The sequence below is a fragment of the Mugil cephalus genome, chromosome 2 (genome assembly GCF_022458985.1).
Source record: "Mugil cephalus isolate CIBA_MC_2020 chromosome 2, CIBA_Mcephalus_1.1, whole genome shotgun sequence".
In the NCBI taxonomy this organism is placed as follows: Eukaryota; Metazoa; Chordata; class Actinopteri; order Mugiliformes; family Mugilidae; genus Mugil; species Mugil cephalus.
In genome coordinates, this window is record NC_061771.1 from 9,431,163 (window position 1) to 9,453,636 (window position 22,474).

Here is a 22,474-nt window from a genome sequence, read left to right on the forward strand (position 1 = left end):
AGGGAAAGAGGGAGAGAGAGGGTGCTGTGCGCTCTGCTCTGAGATCCGACTCCAGTGTCAGCTCGATTCAGTCACACAGCTCCGGCTCAGACATGGGTGGAAATTCATCTAACGTCTCCTCTTTGTTTCTTCTGACTTGTATGGCGAGATGCAGAATCGCGTATCACTCGCTGTTTAATCCAGTGCACAATGGGCGCGTCGTTTTGCATTACGGCCGATATTGTTGCGCGCCGTCTATTACATTTGGAATTAGGGACTTATGTTAATTAGCCTCAATTACGCAGTTTTTCATCTTTTTTGTCTTCGTCCGCCGAGCGGTGCGCAAGTTAGAGCCCCGCGTTTTGCATCCTCTCATTTGCACCTTTAACTCATGCTTTATGAATTAAATTATCAAATGATGCAACTGTGTTAGGGTACAGTTAGTGGCTGCAGCATGCGAGGGGGTTAATGATGAGAATGAGAAGACAGGGGGAACTAATAGGCTTCAGGTTATTAGCAACATAGGACTAAAGTATAACGCTCCATTTGACTGAATGGAAGTAGCTCATGTGCGCGCTCCTGCTGCGGCGGAGCCTTGTATCAGACTGATGCTCACTGGAAATATGACTATATTTAAAATGCTCCCCCTCTCCCCCTTTATTATGCCAAGATATGAACGCGCACACGCACATAGGGATACGGGGGGAGGAGGGGGTCTGTGGGGTATTGCGTCAGTAGTTGTCTGTACTTGCGCAGGCATTTTACATGGTGGTCTTTGGCTCTCGGCATCTTCGGCACATTCTGACTCATGCACTGGGGTCACATCAGAGCTCTAGAAGCAAAATGTTGGAATAATTGTGGAATAACTGTTAAGAGCAACCTCGTGAGGATCGTGTTCCTTCATTTAGCAATTTGCGATGTACATTTTTGAAAAAAAAAACAAAACAAAAAAAAAACAAAACAAAAGTACCGTGATCAAAGTCAATAAAAGCAGAATTTTATAATATAGTGTGTTGGAAACGCCAGCGTTTGAACGGAAACTGCAACATTATATACACGCAGCTCCGCCGCTGCCAAGTGCCATCCACTATTATTCAACTTTCTTAATTCGCTCGATGTGTAAAACATTTAATTTCCCTGCCACAACTGAAGCTGGGCCACGGAGGAGAGAGGGCAGAGGAGGAGAGGCGAGCAGCGCGGAGGCACTTAACTGGTTTTGTTATGAGGGTCCGATGTGCGCTCTGGCTGGCGTTGCCGAGCCCCAATCAGGTGCCATTACACCCGGTGTTTGAGAATATCATTGGCTGGTGGGGAAAGGAGCTGTGCGCAAAACCAACCCCGCTGCTCACACTCGCCTTACAGAAGCCGAGCTGAGAACATCATCCGCTTTCAGCGCTTAGGCGCAGTGATTACATCCTCACAGAGAAAGATAGAAAGTCTTGATATTTGACACTTTCTTCTTTTTTTTTTTTAAACGTAACCTTAGTTACAGGTTCTCGCGCGGTGTAAAATAGGAGTTTTTGCTTATCTTATCTTCTGTTCGTGTGGAATTTCCTGACTTTTCTGTGAAGAAGGAGCAGTCTGTTCTGTGCACAGGGAGTGTTGGCTCTGCGTCCTGGCTCCAGCCTGCGATGTTTGCGCTGACGCCAAAACTCACAGACCGGTGCAGAATTGATTAAAACAGAGAAGCTCGGATCAAATGGCTGTGCTTCTCACAGCTGAAACGACACAATGTTCCACTGACCTGAGGCAGAGGAGAGGAATTTCAGAGTCGGGCAGCCTTGTTGCTGTTTATTTCACTGCCTTTTTACGGACAGAGAGAATGGGAAATGTTCATTTCTCGTAAGAAAAAGGAATAACACTTTTTTTTCGTCTTTAAGTGCACTTGGACAGAGGCAGAGGAGATGATTTGGTTAATATTGTTGCTCTCCATCCTGGATGGAGCTGTCTCTCAGCTACGTTACTCCGTTCCAGAGGAGCAGGAACCTGGCTCCGTGGTTGGGAATATTGCTGAGGATTTGGGGCTGGACATTACCAAACTTTCCGCTCGCCGCTTCCAGACGGTGCCTAGTTCACGGACACCTTATCTGGAGGTGAACTTAGAGAACGGTGCGCTCATGGTAAAGGAGAAAATTGACCGGGAAGAAATCTGTAAGCAGACCGTCCCGTGCCTATTGCACCTGGAGGTGTTTCTGGAGAACCCGCTGGAGCTCTTTCGCGTGGAGATTGAGGTGATGGATATCAACGACAATCCACCCAGCTTTCCCGAGACAGACATTTCCGTGGAAATTTCTGAGAGCGCTACTCCCGGCACGCGTTTCCCTGTGGAGAACGCTTTCGACCCCGACGTTGGCACTAACGCGCTCAGCACATATGCCATTACGAATAATAACTATTTTTACCTTGACGTGCAGACTCAGAGCGACGGGAACAAGTTCGCGGAGCTGGTGCTGGAAAAGCCGCTGGACAGAGAGCAGCAGGCGGTGCACCGCTATGTGCTGACGGCTGTGGATGGGGGCATCCCGCAGCGGACCGGGACGGCTCTCCTGGTCGTTAAAGTTCTGGACTCTAATGACAACGCGCCCACCTTTGAGCACTCTGTGTACACGGTTAACTTGCAGGAAAACTCTCCCGTGGGCACTCTGGTCATACAGCTGAACGCCACGGACGTTGACGAGGGACAAAACGGGGAAATAGTTTATTCTTTCAGCAATCATAACACCCCACGGATAAAAGACTTGTTCAACATTGATGCCAGAACGGGCAGGATAGAGGTGGCGGGTGAGGTGGACTATGAAGAGAGCAGCACGCACCAGATTTATGTTCAAGCTAAAGACATGGGAGCTAATGCGGTCCCGGCGCACTGCAAAGTGCTGGTCAAGCTCGTGGACGTGAACGACAATACACCAGAGATCGGTTTCAGCACTGTGACCGAATCGGTGAGCGAGCAGGACGCTCCGGGCACCGTGATCGCACTTTTCAGTGTCTCAGATCGAGACTCCGGTGAGAACGAGCAAATGAGCTGCGAGATACTGGGAGACGTCCCTTTCAAGCTGAAATCGTCTTTTAAAAACTACTACACCATTGTAACCGACGGGCCGCTGGACAGAGAGAACACAGACTCATACACAATCACGGTGGTGGCCAAAGATAAAGGTCAGCCTTCACTCGCTACCAGCAAGTCCATTAAAGTGCACGTCTCCGACGAGAATGACAATGCGCCCCGTTTTACGCAGGCTGTTTATGATGTGTATGTGACTGAGAATAACGTGCCCGGTGCTTTCATTCACGCCGTGAGCGCCTTGGACCCTGATATAGGACAGAATGCTCTTATTACCTACTCCATATTGGAGTGTGACATACAGGGCATGTCTGTTGACACGTATGTGTCCATAAACCAGGACACCGGCTACCTTTACGCGCTGCGCTCTTTTGATTACGAGCAGCTGAAGGAGTTTAGCTTTATGGTCCAGGCTAAGGACGCGGGCGCTGCCGAGCTCTTCTCCAATGCTACTGTAAACGTGATAATAGTTGATCAAAACGACAATGCACCTACTGTCATTGCCCCTATCGGCAAAAACGGCACAGCCAAAGAGCACCTGCCGCGCTCTGCAGAGCCTGGCTACCTAGTTACGCGCATTGTGGCCATGGATGCGGACGACGGCGAGAACGCACGCCTGTCCTACAGCATCCTGCGGGGCAACGAGATGGGGATGTTTCGCATGGACTGGAGGACAGGAGAGCTGAGGACAGCCCGCAGGATCTCTCCGAAGCGGGACCCGCAGGGTTACTACGACCTGCTGATCGAAGTGAGGGACCACGGGCAGCCCCCTCTCTCTTCCTCCGCCAGTGTGAGTGTAATCCTAGTGGACAGCGTGGTCGAAGGCCGCAGCGGGGATCGTGGCTCGGCCTCCAAGGCAAAGGAGACCTCCCTTGACCTCACTCTGATTCTCATCATCGCTCTGGGCTCAGTTTCTTTTATCTTCCTGCTGGCGATGATCGTGCTGGCCGTGCGCTGTCAAAAGGACAAGAAACTCAACCTGTACACATGCCTGCTCGCCGGTGACTGCTGCCTGTGCTGCAGCTCGTGCTGCAGCAGGCAGGCTCGTGGCCGGAAGCAGAAGAAGCTAAGTAAATCCGACATCATGTTAGTTCAGAGCACCAATGTGACGTCAGGGGTCGGGCCCGTGGGGCAAGTGCCCGTGGAGGAATCTGGTGTGGGCGGCGTGGGAGGGGGCTTCGGCTCCCACCACCACCAGAACCAGAACTCTTACTGCTACCAGGTGTGTCTGACACCAGAGTCCGCCAAAACGGATCTGATGTTCCTCAAACCGTGCAGCCCCTCCCGTAGCACTGACACAGATCACACCAACCCCTGCGGCGCCATAGTCACTGGTTACAGCGACCAACAACCGGACATTATATCTAACGGCAGCATTCTCTCTAATGAGGTAAGAGAGGACTGAATCAGCTTTTGTTACCCAAGGCTCCACTTAAGTCACCATCAGATGCATTACAACTGCTGCAATTTAAAGAGTTAACCCAATTTTCTGAAGATCCTTATACATCAACAGCTGCGTCTGTGTTACATCAAAGCCGTTATCCAGTCCAGTCCCGCACAAATAAAGAGAGGAATCTGCTCTTGACTCGGTTCCTCTGCACAGTGGCCTTTAATCATTGGCATGCGCCACGATGACTGGACAAGTCGATTGTTAAATCTCATGTGGCCTTTTAGATATATTCTGCTGTCACATCGTCTTTGAAATCGTTCCTAAAATGCCAAAATTGCTCGTGAATTTCACTGCGTGAAAAGCCTTTTATTTTTTATACCACAAAGTTGGAAGACACTTGTTTTTAAAATAAATGTGTTTACTTTCTATTTGGGGAAAGGGGTTCTCTCGCATGTTTAACCTAGGGGCAAATTTTACTCCTATGCCTGGCGATTTGTGGTCAGAGCGTTTCAAAAATAATGTAGAGTCTTTATAATTAAACAGGGGATCAATAAACAGTGCGCCTTAAGCCTGCTAGCATTTCTTTGGCAGTAGCTTGGTTACATTTGATAAAGTACTTTAAGTTTGGGTGTCAAATATCAGAGCCGATGAGATAAGTGACTTAACGGCCCTGAAGTGCTCAGTCTACGGCTTTTTGTTGATTGCGGTGTGGCTGGAAAGGAGCCAGACCCGCTATGCACACAGCCCTGCTTTTGCTGTGCGTTAAGTATTCCGCGCACGACCCGGCACGGCAGCACCGTGAACAAAGGTTGTTCAGTTTCAGCATCGGGCGGCTCAATCATTTACGCATTCAATCGCCTCCCTAACCTACTCTCCCCTGCTCTCGTCTCTTCTCGCCCACTCAGTCACCAAGTGGATGAGCGCACCATCGGTGCCCCGCCTTGCCGTGCCACAGCTTGTTCTGACACAGTTACACGTTGACAGCCAGTGTGTGCATACGTGATTAATTATGTTTCCCTTGTTTTGTAATGAACTTCCTTCTCTCGTGGATTGACTTGACATTGCATGTGATAAAAACGTGTGTTTTTGTGGCCTTTCCAGACAAAACACCAACGAGCAGAACTCAGCTATCTGGTGGACAGACCCAGACGTGTCAACAGGTAGTGACACACACGCGCACACATTCTGTTACACATTCACCGACTTATCATCAAACACTACTGCTTAATGAGCCACATATCATCCACCATCAGAGGACCTCTAACATCCAACAGGCCTCACAGATACGAATATTATACCCAGTGTGAATCCCGTATATTCCACATTGTTAATTGTAGCTTTGAGACGCAGCATGGTTCCCAATGTATCCATAACGTTCATCTTCAATTTGGCATCAGTCCCATAACAGACAGAGCAGCGTCTATTACAGCTCTAATGCTGGATTTCATTACATGCCATGTGTATCATCCAATTTAGAGTCTTGACGGCTACCGTGACCGTAATAACGCGGTGCAGATTTCTGATTCTCCCCCTCTTTCTTTCTCTCCGTCCCTCGTTTAATCCCACTCCTCTCCCTTTATCTTGCGTTCCACTCTGCACACCTCTTTTAGTTCGGCATTCCAAGAGGCAGACATCGTCAGCTCCAAAGACAGCGGTCACGGAGACAGCGAGCAGGGCGACAGTGACCACGACGCCACAAACCGGGGTCATTCAGCCGGTGAGTTTCCCCCCCTCTCCCCGCATCACATAGCCTAATTACAGCATCATTTCAGTCCCCACACGTCGCCTCCTTGATCCCTTTCAATAGTGCGCGTTTGATTGTGAATGGGATAATGCCGAGTTGTTGGTGCGGACCGGTGACTTTTAATTTCCTTAATATGAGTGTTCGAAGGCCCTGCTCCGGGGCTGGTATGAGCCGGGCCCTAGAGGTGTTGATTGTATTTCACAGCCGGGTGAAATGGAGGGATATTTGGGGGGTGAGCCACTTCTCTGTCTTTCACCCTCGCTTTCGTAACCCTGCTGCAGTTTCAGCGCGAGTGGTGCTGAAAAGACAGCGACTCGCAGTCAGGCAGTGTGAGGCCTATGGAGCTTTAGTGGCACAAATCAATAGGTTCACTCAAGTGAAAGGGAACCGCGTGGAGGCTAAATTGATATAATGAGAAGCATTCCAATCAGCTACACAGTCAGTGTATTGTGTTGGTAATAGCTTCCACAGATCAAGCACATTAGTGGCTTTGTAATTCTCTTTCTTTCTTTCTTTCTTTCTTTCTTTCTTTCGTACAATCAAAGGTAAAATGTCAGAATTAGGGAACATTTCCTCATCTGCCCTCTCATGTCAGGTTTATTTACGGACTCTCATTTCTCACACACACTTTGCTGCGCAGGAGATTTCTTCAGACAAGGCTTTAGGTCTTATCATGAGCCTCTCCTTGTTCTCTCTAAAATTCTATTAGGTTAGTACCTGTTTATTGATCAAAGCGGAGTCAGACAAAAAGTGGAGCAATACAAAATCTCATTTCATATTGAACTGCCCTTTCCTTCTGAGGGATTGTTCCACACGCTGTGTGTAAGACCCCTGTCTAGACCAGAGCCTGCCAAATATCATCTCAGTGCTGGGAATACAAATAGTGGAGATCAGATAGGTGATGTAGGCTAGTGAATGGTCCCCTCATTAGGCTCCACTGTGTTTGACATTATTAATGAACCGAGCGAAAATAGAGAGCCGGTATGCAGCAGAGGTGGTGTCACTCCCTGCCCTCTCTCATGAAACAGCCTGGGAAGGTCAAACTGTGCAAGACTGCAGCGCAGAACTGGAAGAGATCCAAGCTCTCCTTGTTTTCTTAATCTGGAATAAATTGTTTTGCTAAATAAATATTAACACACATTTTTAAACATAAAGCCAGAGTTGGAAGCTTTCCATCACAATGTGAGTTTGGCTGTTTTTCAAGCATTGCTCCAAAAAAGAAAAGCATGAGGAGAAGAAATAACATGAAACATAGACTATGTGAATATGTGATGCATATTTTAACATATTCACATATACATATAGCCTTAGTCCTCAGTAAGGACTCAGCCCTGACACAATGTTCCAGGACATGCCTGAGACTGCGTCTCAACACTTATTTTAGGTGGAAAATTGTCTTGAGTTCGTTCCTGTCGGTTTGCTAGCCTACATTTCTGAACCAATAAAACGTTCCCCCAGCTTTATTTGGCTCCGAGCACGCTCACTTGGCGCTGGCCTGGGAGCGGACACAGTTGGTGCTGTACTCTATACTTCATATGAGGAAACATTTGTTCCTCACGTTGGATTTAGAAGGGAACAGCTTATCACTCCATGGGAGGTAATATCACACGAATGGCATTTTGGAAAGAGGGACACTAGTGATTCTCAAACTTCTGTAAACAAAACCAGATGGAGCTTGTGCATGTTTAAAGCTTAACGATTGTCGTAGGTATAGAAATGTTACTTGTATGTAATGCACTTGTGCAGGTTTGGTGACATCTGTATTGTAAAGGCCTTAAGGCAGGGCTTTGGGAAGCGTAAATGAGATTCACTTTAGGAGGGAAGTAGCAGTTACTGGCGATCTGCCAGGTATGTAGAACACTCCCTCTAGCTAAACATACCCATTGCACATTTGTGTCTCGAACTAAAAGTGTGACTCACAAGGATGGGAGTGCTGTTGGTTTGTGTGTTTGTCATTATTGCTCAATTGGTTATATATATACTGATGAGGTATAAGATTATGACCACGTTTCTAATATTGTGTAGGTACCCAAAACATTCGTGACTCATCAAAGAATGGATTTTGTGCCTTTTGAGGGTGAAGATGTCGTTAGTGGGAGCCTTTGGGTCCTATGGGTTTAGGGGAAGGGCCTCTGTACATTAGGTTTGTTCCAGTGCACCCCACAGATACTTGGTGAGTTTGGGTCTGGGGGATTTGGAGGTCAGGTCAACACCTTGTGCTGTTTTTCATGTCCCCCCCCCTTGTGCAGAGTTCTCAAGTAGACAGGCAAACTACAAAAGCTCGGGCCACCGTGCACTTTTACGCAAGCTGTGTGGACATGCAGCACATATTTACCATGCATATAAATATTCTTGCATTCTGTGTGTGTGTGTGTGTGTGTGTGTGTGCGTGTGTGTGCGCGCGCGCTTGTCTGCAACACACATTTTCTCTTCCTGGCTTTGTGGCAGGGTCTCATCCTTCATTCTGTCTCCCCCACACGTTGGCCTTCCGCAACACTCGGCTGATCAGTAATTCATTTCTAGAACCTTTGCATAGCAATTATCAAAGGAGGGTTACAGGCAAGGTTTCCTCGCGGGACTGCGCGCCACACTCTCTCTTCTGGTGCACCTAGGAATATTTCAAATCAAGGGGAAACCATTTCCACTTGGCATATCATCAACTACACCTGTCGTAGCTTCCCGCTCGGCCGCTCGTCTGACACTTTAGAAAATAAGTCTCCTGACGTGGTTTTAAATCAAATGGACGTTGCCTGTGAGGCTGGGATACCGGCGGATACCTTTAAAAAGTGGGCAAATGGCTTTTGTGAGAGCGGCGTGCTGGGACTGAGGCGCCGCTGCATCAAGAGCCAAAACGCTACTGATTGAGCGCCACCTTTTAGATCCCCACAACCTGCTTTTTTTTTTTTTTTTCCCCAAATTAGGTACCGTTTTCCACATCATTTCCCTCGTCATCCTAATAGGAGATGGCAGCAAAAAAAAAAGAAGAAGAAGCTGAAAAAAAGGTGTCAGATAAGAGAGGATAAAATATTCATTTGGGAAATAATTTGGCATCTCTGAAACGTTCGATCAGCTGTGGAAGGCTGCGTGACGGGTGGGAGACTGGAAATGATCATTATCATGACGTTTGTTTTGGTGAGAACAACAGCCGTGACAAATGGGACAATTAAATCACTGTGGCAACGGTGTATTAGATGGTTGATTATGAATTAGTAGCGGGCACCATGTTGCAGTTTCCCATGTCAGTGTGCTGTCAGAGGAATTTAGCATACAGAGGTTTGAGATATTCTCTCAGCTCCGCTACACAGACAAAGACAGGAGCTCAAGGACTGGTCATTACAGAAATACAGATTTAGGTCAAAATATGAGGTCGAGATATTAAAACTCAAAGATCAATAAGAACAAAAAAATACATGATAAAAGAAAACGGGCAGGAAAAAGAGCTGAAAATTGACAAAGCCAACAACACAATGACTGCACTCGCAAAGTGATGAAATTACAAAAAGCATTTTAAGTCCGCACACAGAGGAGTAGAGAGTTCATAATGATCTCAGTTAAACTGATTGTTGATTATGTGACGGAAAATAGCTGAAAAATAGCAATGAGGCGAAACGTGAAGATATTCCACTTACTGAGGCATGAGGCGAAGGAAAGGCAGCAAAGCTTAGATCAGCCAGCACTCAGCAGCATCCTTTAGAAAACAATTAATCTTAGGGAATGGCACGACCAGAAATAATGAGAGCAAAAAGGACAAACTCTGAATGAGATGATGCTGTGGAAGTTCTTAGAAATTACAGACTAAAACCCAAACCCAAAGCTTCAAAGGCAGAGGAAGAAATTGTAAATACTATGGAGAATATATATATGTTATTATATATATATAAAAAATAAACATGATGAAATTAAAATCCGTTGGCTTTTTGCCTGTTCCAGGTGAAGATGCCACTTCTTCTTGTAACCTGAATGGTTTGTTGGAAATCACGTCAATGACATTCAGAGCAGATAAAGAGAACGAGCAAAGATTTTATTTAACTAACCAAAGACACTGCTCAGATTTTACATTTACATTTCTCGTCATCTTTTTGTAACTTGCTTAAGCTAGACGACAATAAGACTCCCAATAAGAGGAGGTTCGGTAAAGATTACCATTACAACGAAACACCTTGTTGAGCCACTTAATGAATGTCCTCTCAGGTACAAATGAGCTGGTCCTCAGCTTTCTGAATGGACGGGATATTTTCCCAACTCTGGAATAAATGAAAAGGAGGACCCAAATCTTTCTAACTTTCTGTGCTGGAGTGTCTGAAAGTGCAACGATTTAGCTGGAAACAGAAAATCAAAAAGAGAAAAAGATGTATTCTTGTTGCCTCAGCAAGGGGCCTTTGAAAACAGAAGTATAATGTGTGCCGGTAGGAAGCTAACATGAAACATCCTGTAAAAAAAGAAAAAAAAAACGTCAAGAATCAGAGTATGTGTTACTAGCCTGATGTGACCAGTAACTACAATTACCTTCTACTGCAACATGATACAGAACATACTGTACACTGCACTACAGCAGTTTGGGACACATCGAGTGCACAAAGAAGCATTCTGAACCATCACATTAGCCAGAATTACCTGGAAGAGAACACTAAGATTTATTATCATTAAGTGGTTTTGCTGTAAATGACATTAGGTGTGTTCTGCGTTAGCTCCGAGCTCAAGTGATTTAAGTCAGTATTACTCAACCCCAGACACAGAAGATTTACTAGCTAGCTACTCAAATTAGGTTTGCTGTAACAACTGCTACCTTGCTAACATGAGCTGTTGCTGTCTTGAAATGAAACTCCTGAGCTCGTGGCTGCAACGCGCCGGGTGTTCAAGTGCCAACATCAGCCGCAAGTCATGAGAACCTTTGCTGCCACCGGCAACCATTTGTGCCTAGAATCCATCAAGCGGGGTCACTTAATATAGAAAATGGAGCTCTCAAAATAAATATAGACACGAAGTTGCAAAGAATATATGTGTCGAAATTACAATATTTAAAGTGTCTGTCTATTTCCAAAAATATCAGCGAAACCTTAACAAAATATTCCAGTCACGAGGTTGTAAATAAAATGCCTCCTTTTCATCACTGCACTTGGAATTATTCCTGTGAGTACATTTCGTGATAACGAACAGAAATGAGGGCCAGACGTAAGAAAAAAAAGAGCAGTTATGTTTGTGCGGTGCAGTGAGGAGCTCTCAGCGTGTTCATGTTTATGTCTGGTCAAGGCTGTGTACCGTAGCTCACTGCAGTCAAAGAGTGGTCAAAGTAATGAAAAGCATACAAGCCAGGGCATCCAGAACCTTTGTGCTAACAGTAAGGGCTGATATTCATCAAGGAGACACTCTTAGGGCAAGCGGCCATCTTGGCTCTCCTTCGCAGCCCAGTTGCTGAGGAACAAACAATGAAAACTGTAGCTGGGAACTATTTCTCTGTCTGTCATTGCTGATTGTGGGAGCCATCTTGCAGTGTTTTGGCCCTGGGAGGTCTCTGGTTTACTCATCACAGCCTCACTGGCCATCTCGTGTAAGGAAGCTATGCTACACTCCCCTGCCGTCCTGCGCTTCTGTCCAAATATTGACGTTTTGTGTCTGTATCCTCTCTGGAACCGAGGAAGACAAGATGAAAAACAGAGGTATGGATTGAAGACACCGTCTACCTGGGGGATGAGGAGTGTGTTCTTTGTAGAGGCAAGAGAGACAAATAAATAAATAAAGGGAGAGGAAGAAACGAGCAGAGACGATTAAATGTGACAGAAAATAATAAGAGACAGATCGGAAAAGAGACACAGAGGGACTAATAGAGACGGAGACAGACAAAGACGAACGAGCAGAAGGAAGGAGCGGTGTAGACATATACAATACACGCACAAAGTGAATTCAAACACGGGGCTCGTTGTCTTTCTTTCGTTCTTTCTTGTTTTCCTCCGTTTGCCTGCTCCCAGTTGCTGGATGTATGTCAGACAGCGCAATTAGTCAAATCACAGCGATGAGGGATTTCAGAAACACGCAGAGATGTAATGGGGGAAAAAAAGGAAATGGAAAAAAAGAAGAGGAGTGCTGATTGCTTATTAGCAAGTAGATTGTGTTTGTATTGTGCGCATCATTTACATCTCCTCATGTGTCTTTCTCTGTGTGTGTGTGTGTGTGTGTGTGTGTGTGTGTGCTGGAGAGAGAGGAGGAGGAGAGAGAGAGAGTGTGTGTGTGTGTGTGTGTGGATGTGTGTTCTTCCTGCCTGATGAGGTCACGATGAGAGATAGGGCTGCTGGCAGGGCCTGTCATTGCCACTCACTGTTTTGGTTGTTGTTTTGCTTCCTGCCCGAGGAAGAAAAGGTGCTTCGCGCGGATCAACAGCCACTATGTGTCATGTGCGCAAGGCCCGTCTGTCTGTTTTCTCGCGTATATTTACATAGCTGCACGTTAAGAAAGTGTTTTGAAGTGCGTGTGTGTTTGCAAACATACGTGTTGATGTTGCTTTATTTTTTTTTTTTCAAGAGCCGGCAGGGAAAAATCACTGAGTAGTTTGGAAGCTTGTGACATGACTTTCTCCAAGCCTGATATACGGTAAACAGTGACTGCTGCAGACTATATTTACACATCATCTCCAGAGTACAATACGCCCATGTGCCTGCTTAATAATAGAGATATGAGAAATATGGAGCAGAGCTTTCTCTTAATCCTCCAGCGTTAACTCTTTATCCGTGTGCAGGTGCGTGCATAAACGCGCTTTCTGCAGAGTTGCATGTGTGTTTTTTTGTGTTTTTTTTTTTTTTTTTTTTTTTGCACCTGCGCTTCAGTCATTCTGCTGATTTGCTTGCACATTTATGAGCGGACGCATCGTGGCCGGCAGCAGCTTTATCCGCGCAAGAGATGATTGGAGGGCCCGAGGTCAACACCCGCACGTGTCAGAGGAGGAAATTAATTTGTGAAAAGTCCATTAAAAGGCTAAAGGCTAACTACAAGGTGGGAATTAACAGAAATGCCATGATTTATATGCACCAACCTTTAAGACATAATGAATATACATTAGCTCTGGGGGTGAATTGGAGGGTAAATTCAAGTAAACGCCACTCATCTCCCGGAGCAGCCTTATAGAACTTGTCCAGTTGTTTCTGTTTCTGCTGCTGCTGCAGAGCCGCGTCCCTCCTGCGCTGTGGGGCGATAAAAACAAACCGGCCCAATGGCGGCAAAAGCATTGACTGGTGCTTATTGTGTGGGGAGAGGCAAACAAACTGAAAAGACACCTGATGTCTTTAAAACTTGCTCAATTAAACACAGTGCAATCAGTAAAATACAAAAAAAAAATAATAAAAAACATATATTCTCCTACAGTCTTTCTTTTCTTTTTTTCAGCTTAAGTGTATATCAATCTGTAGTATTTTTGCATTTCATGGGAAATTCATTATCCGTTTAGAAATCTGCTAGTGGGTCAAATGTTAAAAACCTCTCAGTTCAGTATATAAAATCTAAAACGCCTCAAAATCAAACATAGAATCTCATGTCAAATAGTGAATGTATTTCAGAGCTTCTATGCAATTTTACATCAATCTGTAATTTCCTGCAGCCTAGCGAGGAAACTTGATCCTCATCCGATATTGACGAACATATAGTTTAAACACAATCTCAATATATATCTTTCTTTCATTCACTAACATTTACTCATTTACATGTCAGCACGGTAATGCTGAAGTGTATGTGGGAAAAGACTGGATATTTTTAATGTTGTTTCCGGCGAGGTCCTCCCCCTCACTGCCCACCTCTGTCTAACTCCTCTCCCGTCTCCATCTGCGAGGCTCGGGTCTCCCCCCGTCTTTTCTGGCCTCTTCTCTTTCCATCTGCGATAGCCCAGGTCTCCCCTGTCCTTCCTTATGGTTCCTGCAGTCTTGCCGCTCCTGCCGCCTGCTGTCTCTGTCTGTGAAATCTGCACCCCCCCCCCCCCCCCCAACCTACCCACCCCCCCACCCCCGTCTGTTTGGCCCTCGCTGTCTCCTGTCTGCGAGCCTCATGACTCCTCTGGCTCTGTGGTCACTGCGCCGTCTTGTTGCCTTTCTCTCTCCCTGTGAGGCCTGAATTAGCAGCAAGATTAGATTCACACAGAGCGCGCACACACGCACACACACACACACACACACCAAATGCGCACACACACAGAGAATCTGTCACAGTTGGTAGTTCACAGACAATGTGTTGACACTGGCGTTGTTAATAAAATGTGGTATTTACATGTGCGCTGGGGGACATTTACACGCTATAACTTGTAACGTTACAGTAAATTCAGTCAAAGCTGTAGCTGTTCTGCCACTGAGTGCCATTTAATTAGTTTTAAAGCTTTCTCAAAAGTGTGCAATCTTTTCTTAGTCAGCTGGAACCTATCCCTTTTCTGCCTGTTCCTGTCTTCAGCATTTTCAGTGGTATATATTTCTTTGCTTACTTGGTTATCTGGCTTTCCACAACAACAGTACAAAAGATAAAAAAGCAGAAAAAATATAATCTGGTCTAAATCTCAGCTTTACTGCTAATGCACTAACCCTACACGCCTAATCCCTGTTTACTTGCCTTGACAGACATGATGCTGTGTTTCCATCTTCGCCGTGAAAGATCCGCTCTCCGCCGCATTATTTCATGCTAATGCTCTACTCAAGCATCTATAAAGAAGCATATGCGCTGGAACTAATTCATTGTAATCTAATGAATGCCGATGAATGCTGAATCAAAACTGAAGGTTTGAGCTGCGTGTAGCCTGGGCCGGAAAAACAGAGGACAGAGGAAGTCTGCACTAGTACCACTTGCTGCAGGTTCATAAGCTCATCGCTTTGAGTGGCTGGTAATAGGGCAACTTTCCACTGTCTTAGTCAGAAGTTTGTTAAATTGGCATCACAGTGTAGGAGCGTGAAATGCACAGACCAGTAGAGCAGAAGCGTTCAATCTGACAGAGCAAACGAAAGAAAAGTGAAAAAAATGTGCTCAGTCTTTTTTTTTTTTTTTTTTTATGAGCTGCAACACATTCTTCTTTCCTCACTTCTTTCACTTCAGGTTCACATAATCCATAATACATGAGTGGCTCATGTTTTAAAGGAGTAGTTTTAATATGAGGAGGAGTTGAGAAGATATATGTTTACCATTTTATATATATATATATATATATCTAAAGTGATTCCCTCGTTCCATTGTACACACGTACACATCTCTGTCTGTGTAGGCTAATGTATATTGATACGTGTCTTTACGCGACATTGTTTGTGTGTGCACACGCTTGCGTTTAGTAAAAGAGAAACAGCGGCGGTTATCGGTCGATTGGATCAGTACAATAGATTTGTGTAAGTATACCCTTTGATCTGAAGCCCCCTCAGCCTCGGGGAATCACAGATTACAGACTGTCCGCTTTCTTTCTCTCCCTCTCTCCCTCTGCATCTCGTCCCTCCTCTCACCATAAACTGATTGTCTCCTGCTTTGATCGCGCCGTTCCGAGGCTTTCCCCGCATTGTCCCGGCTTCACTGGGAAACGGGCAAAACTACAAATCCAATCTGCACATGAGCAGAGAAGGGCTGCAGGGTCTCATTATTCTGATGACTCTGTTCATGTCTTCTGTTCTTTTATAATTTCTCTCATACTCTCCCCCCACCCCCACCACCAGCCCCCCCTCCACTCTTTATACTCTCTAAGAGAGTGTAATTAACATAACTGGTCCCTCTTTCATGCTTGCCGTGTGTGTACGTGAGTGCGTTTGTTATTCTGTTATATCATTTCAGATGTTAATGTGATTTTTTTTTTTTTTAAATTGATGTTTTGTTTTTGGCGATAGCTGCGTGTCAATTATTACACGTTTTGTTTGCACAGGGATGGTTAACATTACAGTGTGATTAAACAGTCAGTGAATTTTTCCCGTTTTTTTTTTTTTTTTTTGAGGGGGTTGGGGGTGCAAATTGCTTTAGATAATTGGCGTTTCTTTTTTCTCTTTGCATGTTTGCGAGGATGATAGAATATAGATTCACATTTTGTCTTTTGCCGTTTCAAAATCAATTGTGCGTCTGAGGATGTTGATGCACGGGGGGGCTGAAATGTTTTCGCAACACCACATCACTTTGATTGCACATTTCATTCGGAATGAATGGGGTGAGGAGGAAAACAAACAATTCGCTTCATCAATGTTGGCCTTGTCTCTTTGATGAATAGCTTTTGCTGCACTTTTTCTGCTCGTGACATTGGCAAATGATTGCTAACTTGTGTTCTCTCTTCTGGTCTCTTTCCTCCGTCTCTCCCTCGACTTTCCACTCCAAATATCCGTGCCACCTCTTCCCTCATGATCCATCTCCGCTTTTCCTTATCATGCCATATATCTATGTACTCTTCAATCTGCATTTCCCGCCGCCCGGCTCTCCCCACCTCGCTAACGCTTCCGATGCTGCCCGTGTGCTCTCTGCAGGCGCTGACCTGTTCTCCAACTGTACAGAGGAGTGCAAGGCCCTCGGCCACTCCGACCGCTGCTGGATGCCGTCGTTTGTGCCGTCAGACGGGCGCCAGGGACCGGACTACCGCAGCAATCTGCACGTCCCCGGCATGGACGCCACGCTGCCCGACACTGAGGTACCCTCCTCCGTCAACCTCACCGACCAACTCACCATGACCTCGTCCACCGCCTCGTCCAACGATAGGTCATTCTCCACCTTTGGCAAGGACGGCCAAAGGTCTCAGTCACACCACAGCCTTCACCATCACCTACATCAGCAACAACAGCAGTACAGCTCCAGCACGCTAGAGAGGAAAGAGTATGATAGGGGGACCCTACCGTACAAACCCACCTTTCTCTGTGAGTATCAGTATGAAAGTTCCCTGGGACCCTATGACTTTGGTCTGGTCCAGTACAGATACTAAAGGAGGGGACAAAGAATCTGATCTGAACTTTTTATGTTGATTATCAACTATGATTTCTTCTATTTTTAAGGAGTTTAAAAGAAAAAGATACGGCTTTATGTTTTGTTGTATTATTATTTCTTTTTGTAAATTATCATTTCTTTTCTGGAATGTAAATTGTAACCTACTGCTAACTCCCCTTCTCTAAAACCCACCCCAAATTCTTATTCTAACCCCATCCTAACCCTAAATGATGCCTGTAATCATGTGACTTATTCATTAAAAAACAACATCCAAATTGGACTCTTGTTAGTCTGCTGTGGCCCCCTTTTCTTTCTTTTTTCATTTTCTCCAAACGTCCCCTCAGAATCCTTTTTATCTGATGCTCATACAAGCAAAGGTCATCAACACAAGCGCACTTCACGTTCCCATTAAAGCCATCATCACATACGTACATTCAAACACACTGGATAGAACATAATTGGAGCACACAGAGAGGAAATAAGAGATACATCATCTCATGGGGCAAAGGACATATTTTTCCATTGGGCCAACCTCAATGACTTCCCTACTGAATAACTCAAAAAGGTGAAACGCACAGCCCACGCTTCTTCTTCTTCTTCTTTTTCTTCTTCACAAGGACTAAATCCGATAGTGTTCTTTAAGGAATTCTATACTTGTTTGTGGATCAATATCCAACATAAAGAGTGGGTGAGGTACCACCAGGTCAGGATTTTTCAGCTGGAAAAAACAAGAACATAATTTTTTTGCTAGAAGGAAATAAAGCTATTACAGTCTAAAGTAGATTTAATTTGGCAAATAAAACAATATGGTTATCCTTTGGAATAAAAAGACTCTCCAGTTTTTCTAAAGAAGCTGAATGGGTTTCCTTAGAAAAAGAGCGGTGGCTCCAACATTACATGAATACATTAGCTTTAAGAGAATGGATTGGATTGGATGTTCAGTAGAGAATTCATTTCCCGTCAAGTTACCACCATGTTATAACCGCCTCCATCCTCCACGATACTGCATGTTGAGTGTGGGTTGTCTCTCAAGTAAATGATGAGCGGCGTAACCTGCTTTTTCTTCCCTGTTTGTGACTTAACAGAGCCAGGCAATCTACTCCTTGCACACCAGGTCTGTGTGAAAAATAATTGGTATTTAGCCTTTAGGTGCTAGAGCGTGTTTTGCTCCAAATATAGCTGCCTACACGTCTGCTCATCTCGTCTGCCTCGCAGGGTTGGGATAAATGCATTCCATTTTCGCCTGGTCCAAAACTCACAACTTTATTTTATTTCAATTTACTTTTTCTGATGTACCATTTCTTCCACTTTTTTTTTTCTTTCCCGTGGCCTGATGAAATAAATGGAGCCCACTCTGCCACCGCAAACGGTTGTGCTGTTCATCAGTCTGTAAAAATACGGTCCCAGAGGCTGAGGCTCTATTAACCAATAGACTTTATGTGCTAGTTATAAAAATAGCATTGTGTGCTGCTACGGTAATGCTCTGATCACCAGGGTTGCCTTGATAAAAGATTTTTAAATGTTTAATGATCCATTTATAGATAATTAATGAAGCAATTAGTGCTCTGTGTATTTTCTATGCATGCATTATGTAGCCACCAAATTCTGAGCATTTATCTCCGCTGATGGACATGTTTTTACCCAATTCCCAAATTAGTTTTACAATTACACTGCGAGGACCAGGCTTTAGAGAGTATAAATAACTTCACAGAGTCCTTTGTGGCACGTATCCTTCAAGAGATGATATTTCGAGCCGATTGTGCCACTAAAAAGCCTCAAGGGACAGGGTGTCATTTGTCTTTAACAAGTGTGTTCTCTGTCTTTTCAGCCCGCAAAAGGATTTGCTAGCTCGTTCCACGTGGACCTGTCGGATACTGCGTGAATTTCTGTACTAGACCACCAACACTGATTCTAGAGACAGCGAAATAAAACTAAACAAATGGCAACCTGGACAACAGCAACCTTGGTTAAACTTCATTATCTCGGGTGGCGAACTGTAACGGAGCCTTGGCAGCGGCTGCTGAGGGAGGGAAGGAGAAATAAACACTGAGTAGCTGTAAACCTCTAGATATCTAAGGAGCAATCCAAGGCCTTATTTCTCTCAGCAGGACTGAGACCGGGGGCTGAAATACTCGATGATGTGAAGATGATAATATCATCAGCAGACAGACGAAAGGAACCCAAACCAATAGAGGAATACAAATCAAGTGAGACGAAGAAGGACCGAATAACTCACGGAGGTGTTTTTTTTTGTTTGTTTGTTTTTTTGTTTTGTTTTTTTGACTGAGGAGTTAGCCTCTAGAAATTTGTGTGTGCCTGTTTACATAAAAAAAAGAAAAAAAATGACAACGAAAAAACTAATGTTTCTGTACAAACGTCAGCCAACGTCACATGGAACCCTTTAGCTATTTCTATGGTCACCACTAAGCCAGCTGTACAGAGACTGTGAGGGGGGGAAAGGGGGGACTGAAAACCAGAGCGCAAAGCCAGAGACTGAGCCAGAGACAAGTGGACGAAGGGAGAGAGGAAGCAGGTGTTGTACAGGTATAAAAACAAAACAAAACAAAACAAAATAACAAAAAAAAAAAAAAATGAAAGAAATGGGGACAAGGAGCGATAATGTGCAGTACTATAAATTCTGTATCTCTGGTCTTTTGACTTGACTGTCTTTATATAACTTCTCTTTTTTGTTTCTGTTGTTCTTTCTGTGTGGTTAAAGTGTGCAGACTTTAAAGTATTCCAACTTACAGTTACAGACAGGACACATGTGTCCCAGAGCCGGGTTCAGTCCTCTTTCACGTTTAGCCACTTCAGGAAGGAGATCTGAACAGAACGCACTGCGGAGAAAAGAAGCTCATGAGCCCCATGTTCAGTTTGTCAATAAAGTACCACAAATGAATGTTCTCATTTCTAAAGTAGCGACCAACGGTTCTGATGTTCCTTCCTGAGCTGACTGCAGAGAAAGTGAAATGGATGTGGTTCCCTTGATGCCATTGGCCTATACATAAACAATCAGACACATTCAGTGGGTTTTATCATGTGTGCAAAGTGTTTACTGTGCTATTTTAAAAGCTTATAAATGAATATAAATCTATATATATAACTATATATATATATATATACACATATACACACAATATACTTTTTTTCTGAAAACTGTGTAACCATTGGTTAGTTTCTACACCTCATGTCATTCATTCTAATAATACCAAGTGCTACAAAAATCAAGAACTGTGTTGATTAAAACGGAGGAGGAAAGCTTCGGCCTAAAAAGCAAACCCCTTCACAACAAACAAGGATTCCGTTGATGTTCTTATTTGATTGTTACTTTTCACCGTTTACAGACGCTGGGCCTTGTCGTGTGTAGCGAAAACACCAGTTGTTTTGGCCTGTTGTGTACTTTTACTAGCAGAATATCCGATCATGTACAGGAAGCGGGGGTATCACAGTACGATTATAGAACGGTTTTACAATCATTCTAGAGAGGCATACGCAGACATACACACACACACAGGCAGTATGTAAGACTACACACACACACACACCACACACAGGTGAAGCGGTGATAAATAAACAGTGTCATTGAAGTTCTCTAAAGTGTGTTTTGTTACCTTTACCTGGAAATCCTATTGTGTCATGTTAACAATGTTCAGCATCTTAGTCTGGTGTGTTGTCATGCTAACATCTGCTAGTTTCCACTGAACAATCTTTTCCTTTTACAGCAAAAATACAAATGCGTCTGTATCGTTCATACTGTCTGTACAAACTCTAGGGATCATCGCAGAGAGCGGGACTTAAGGGAAAATGAATATTTCTGACATCCACACATGTCCCTGTCTACCGCCCAACTCCCCACCAGTCTTTAAGAACTGAAGAAGCCACTTGGAGAAGTGGAAGAAGCGTCTTCAAGAAACTCTATAAGTCCAGTCGCCTTTCTTTAACGTTTTTGGAAAATCTGCCAATTATTTTGATGTTTCATTTAAAAAGGAAAAATGTTAAGCTGGTGGAACTGAAGAAAAGGTCAGAGGATCAGTAAAGTCATTAGGGTTTTATACTTTATGGACCATGAATGTCTGTAAAAAAAGACAAAAAAGAATTTTTAACTTAAAAATATTTCCAGCACACTTCCGTTGCTTTTACTGCTGTCATATTATGTGAACTTTCATAAAACGCCTCTCAGCTATCCCAAAAGAATGTCTTGGATTTTCAAGATGTAATCACCATGGTTTTGCTCTACTTTCCTCATTCCCTGACCTCAATAGCTCCTTAAAAAAAAAAAAAAAAAAAAATCCCAATCCCATCCCACCCCTTCACTCCAGTGTGATCTTCACATGGCCTGGCACAAGTTCAAAGAAACAAAAAAGAAGAAGAAGAAGAAGAAGAAGAAGAAGAAGAAGAAGAGGAGCAGTGAAGTCTGGGTGTGCTGCCGCAAATGATGTCTGGGGTCATGTGGGAGACGCAGCGGTCCCTGCCTCGACGTCCTATAAACAGAAATGATCTGTTTGTGTCGATCACAAGATACCCCTCTTTAAGGAGCAGGGATACACGTGACGGTGCATGTGACTGATCTGGTGGTTGGCTTCGTGAATGGAAAGCCTTTAGGGTTCTGATTAAAATCTTACCCAGAAACAAAACAGAGAATGATTATTTAGTAGACTGGGAAATGTGGAAAAAAAGTCACAGGTTGCTTTAGCTTGATCAGACAGTGAAATATGGGTGATATTTTAGTAACAACAGGGTCCCACTTACTACTGTGGACTATTATTACTCACTAAAACCCTTATAACCTGAATATCCTAGTCATTAAAACATAATATTTAATTCAATCTTCTTTATTTAGATCTTTGAACATTTTCTAGCACTGAATCCATCACTTTGCCCTGTGAATTCTTCTTAACATCAACATGTACTCTGAAAATGATCAAGGCTATTTTCAGTGAAAGCATGGGCTGCTGTGTGTATAAATACCACGACTTTGCTTTGTTTACTCCGTTGTGTTATGGCTTTGCCTTTACTGCAGATGCAATGTCAAATGTGACCAAGAGCTGCGTTTGACAATATTTCCACTTTCAGTGCCTTCAGCACGGTGTCTCAGTTTCCTTTCAACATTTAACAAAACTAACGGGCCAGTGTGCCAGTGTTAAATAACTTTGCCTAAAAGAACATTTGAAAGTTAGACCTCTGCCTTAGATCAGACCTGCAACTAGAATGTAGATCCAAATGAGCCGGCTTCTACACCGGATAATTGCTGCATCAAGTGTCATTTGGATTATTTTCTACTGCGTTGTGAAATTATTTTGTTTTGCTCAGTGATATAAACAAATTATTTTTAGGTTACGTACACATGCAATTACCCTAGTTTTACCACAGTGCTACCGTGCTGTAGGATGGGACATCTAATTTA

General features: G+C 44.2%; 1 protein-coding gene across 3 annotated transcripts; it reads left to right on the forward strand.

Annotated features, from left to right (window-relative positions):
* Positions 1 to 1,177: 1,177 nt before the first annotated feature.
* Positions 1,178 to 20,661, forward strand: pcdh10a (protocadherin 10a). Of its 3 annotated transcripts, none has more exons than XM_047578547.1 (5): positions 1,178 to 4,430; positions 5,532 to 5,590; positions 6,041 to 6,147; positions 16,620 to 16,780; positions 18,899 to 20,661. In XM_047578547.1, exons 1-5 carry the CDS (start codon positions 1,884 to 1,886, stop codon positions 18,950 to 18,952), a joined length of 2,928 nt encoding a protein of 975 aa, XP_047434503.1. In that variant the 5' UTR covers positions 1,178 to 1,883; the 3' UTR covers positions 18,953 to 20,661. The 3 variants fall into 3 exon arrangements, with proteins under 3 accessions (XP_047434503.1, XP_047434501.1, XP_047434502.1); XM_047578546.1 differs by having other exon boundaries at positions 1,181 to 4,430; positions 16,620 to 17,003; XM_047578545.1 differs by lacking the exon at positions 18,899 to 20,661 and having other exon boundaries at positions 16,620 to 17,355.
* The last annotated feature ends 1,813 nt before the right edge of the window (positions 20,662 to 22,474 follow it).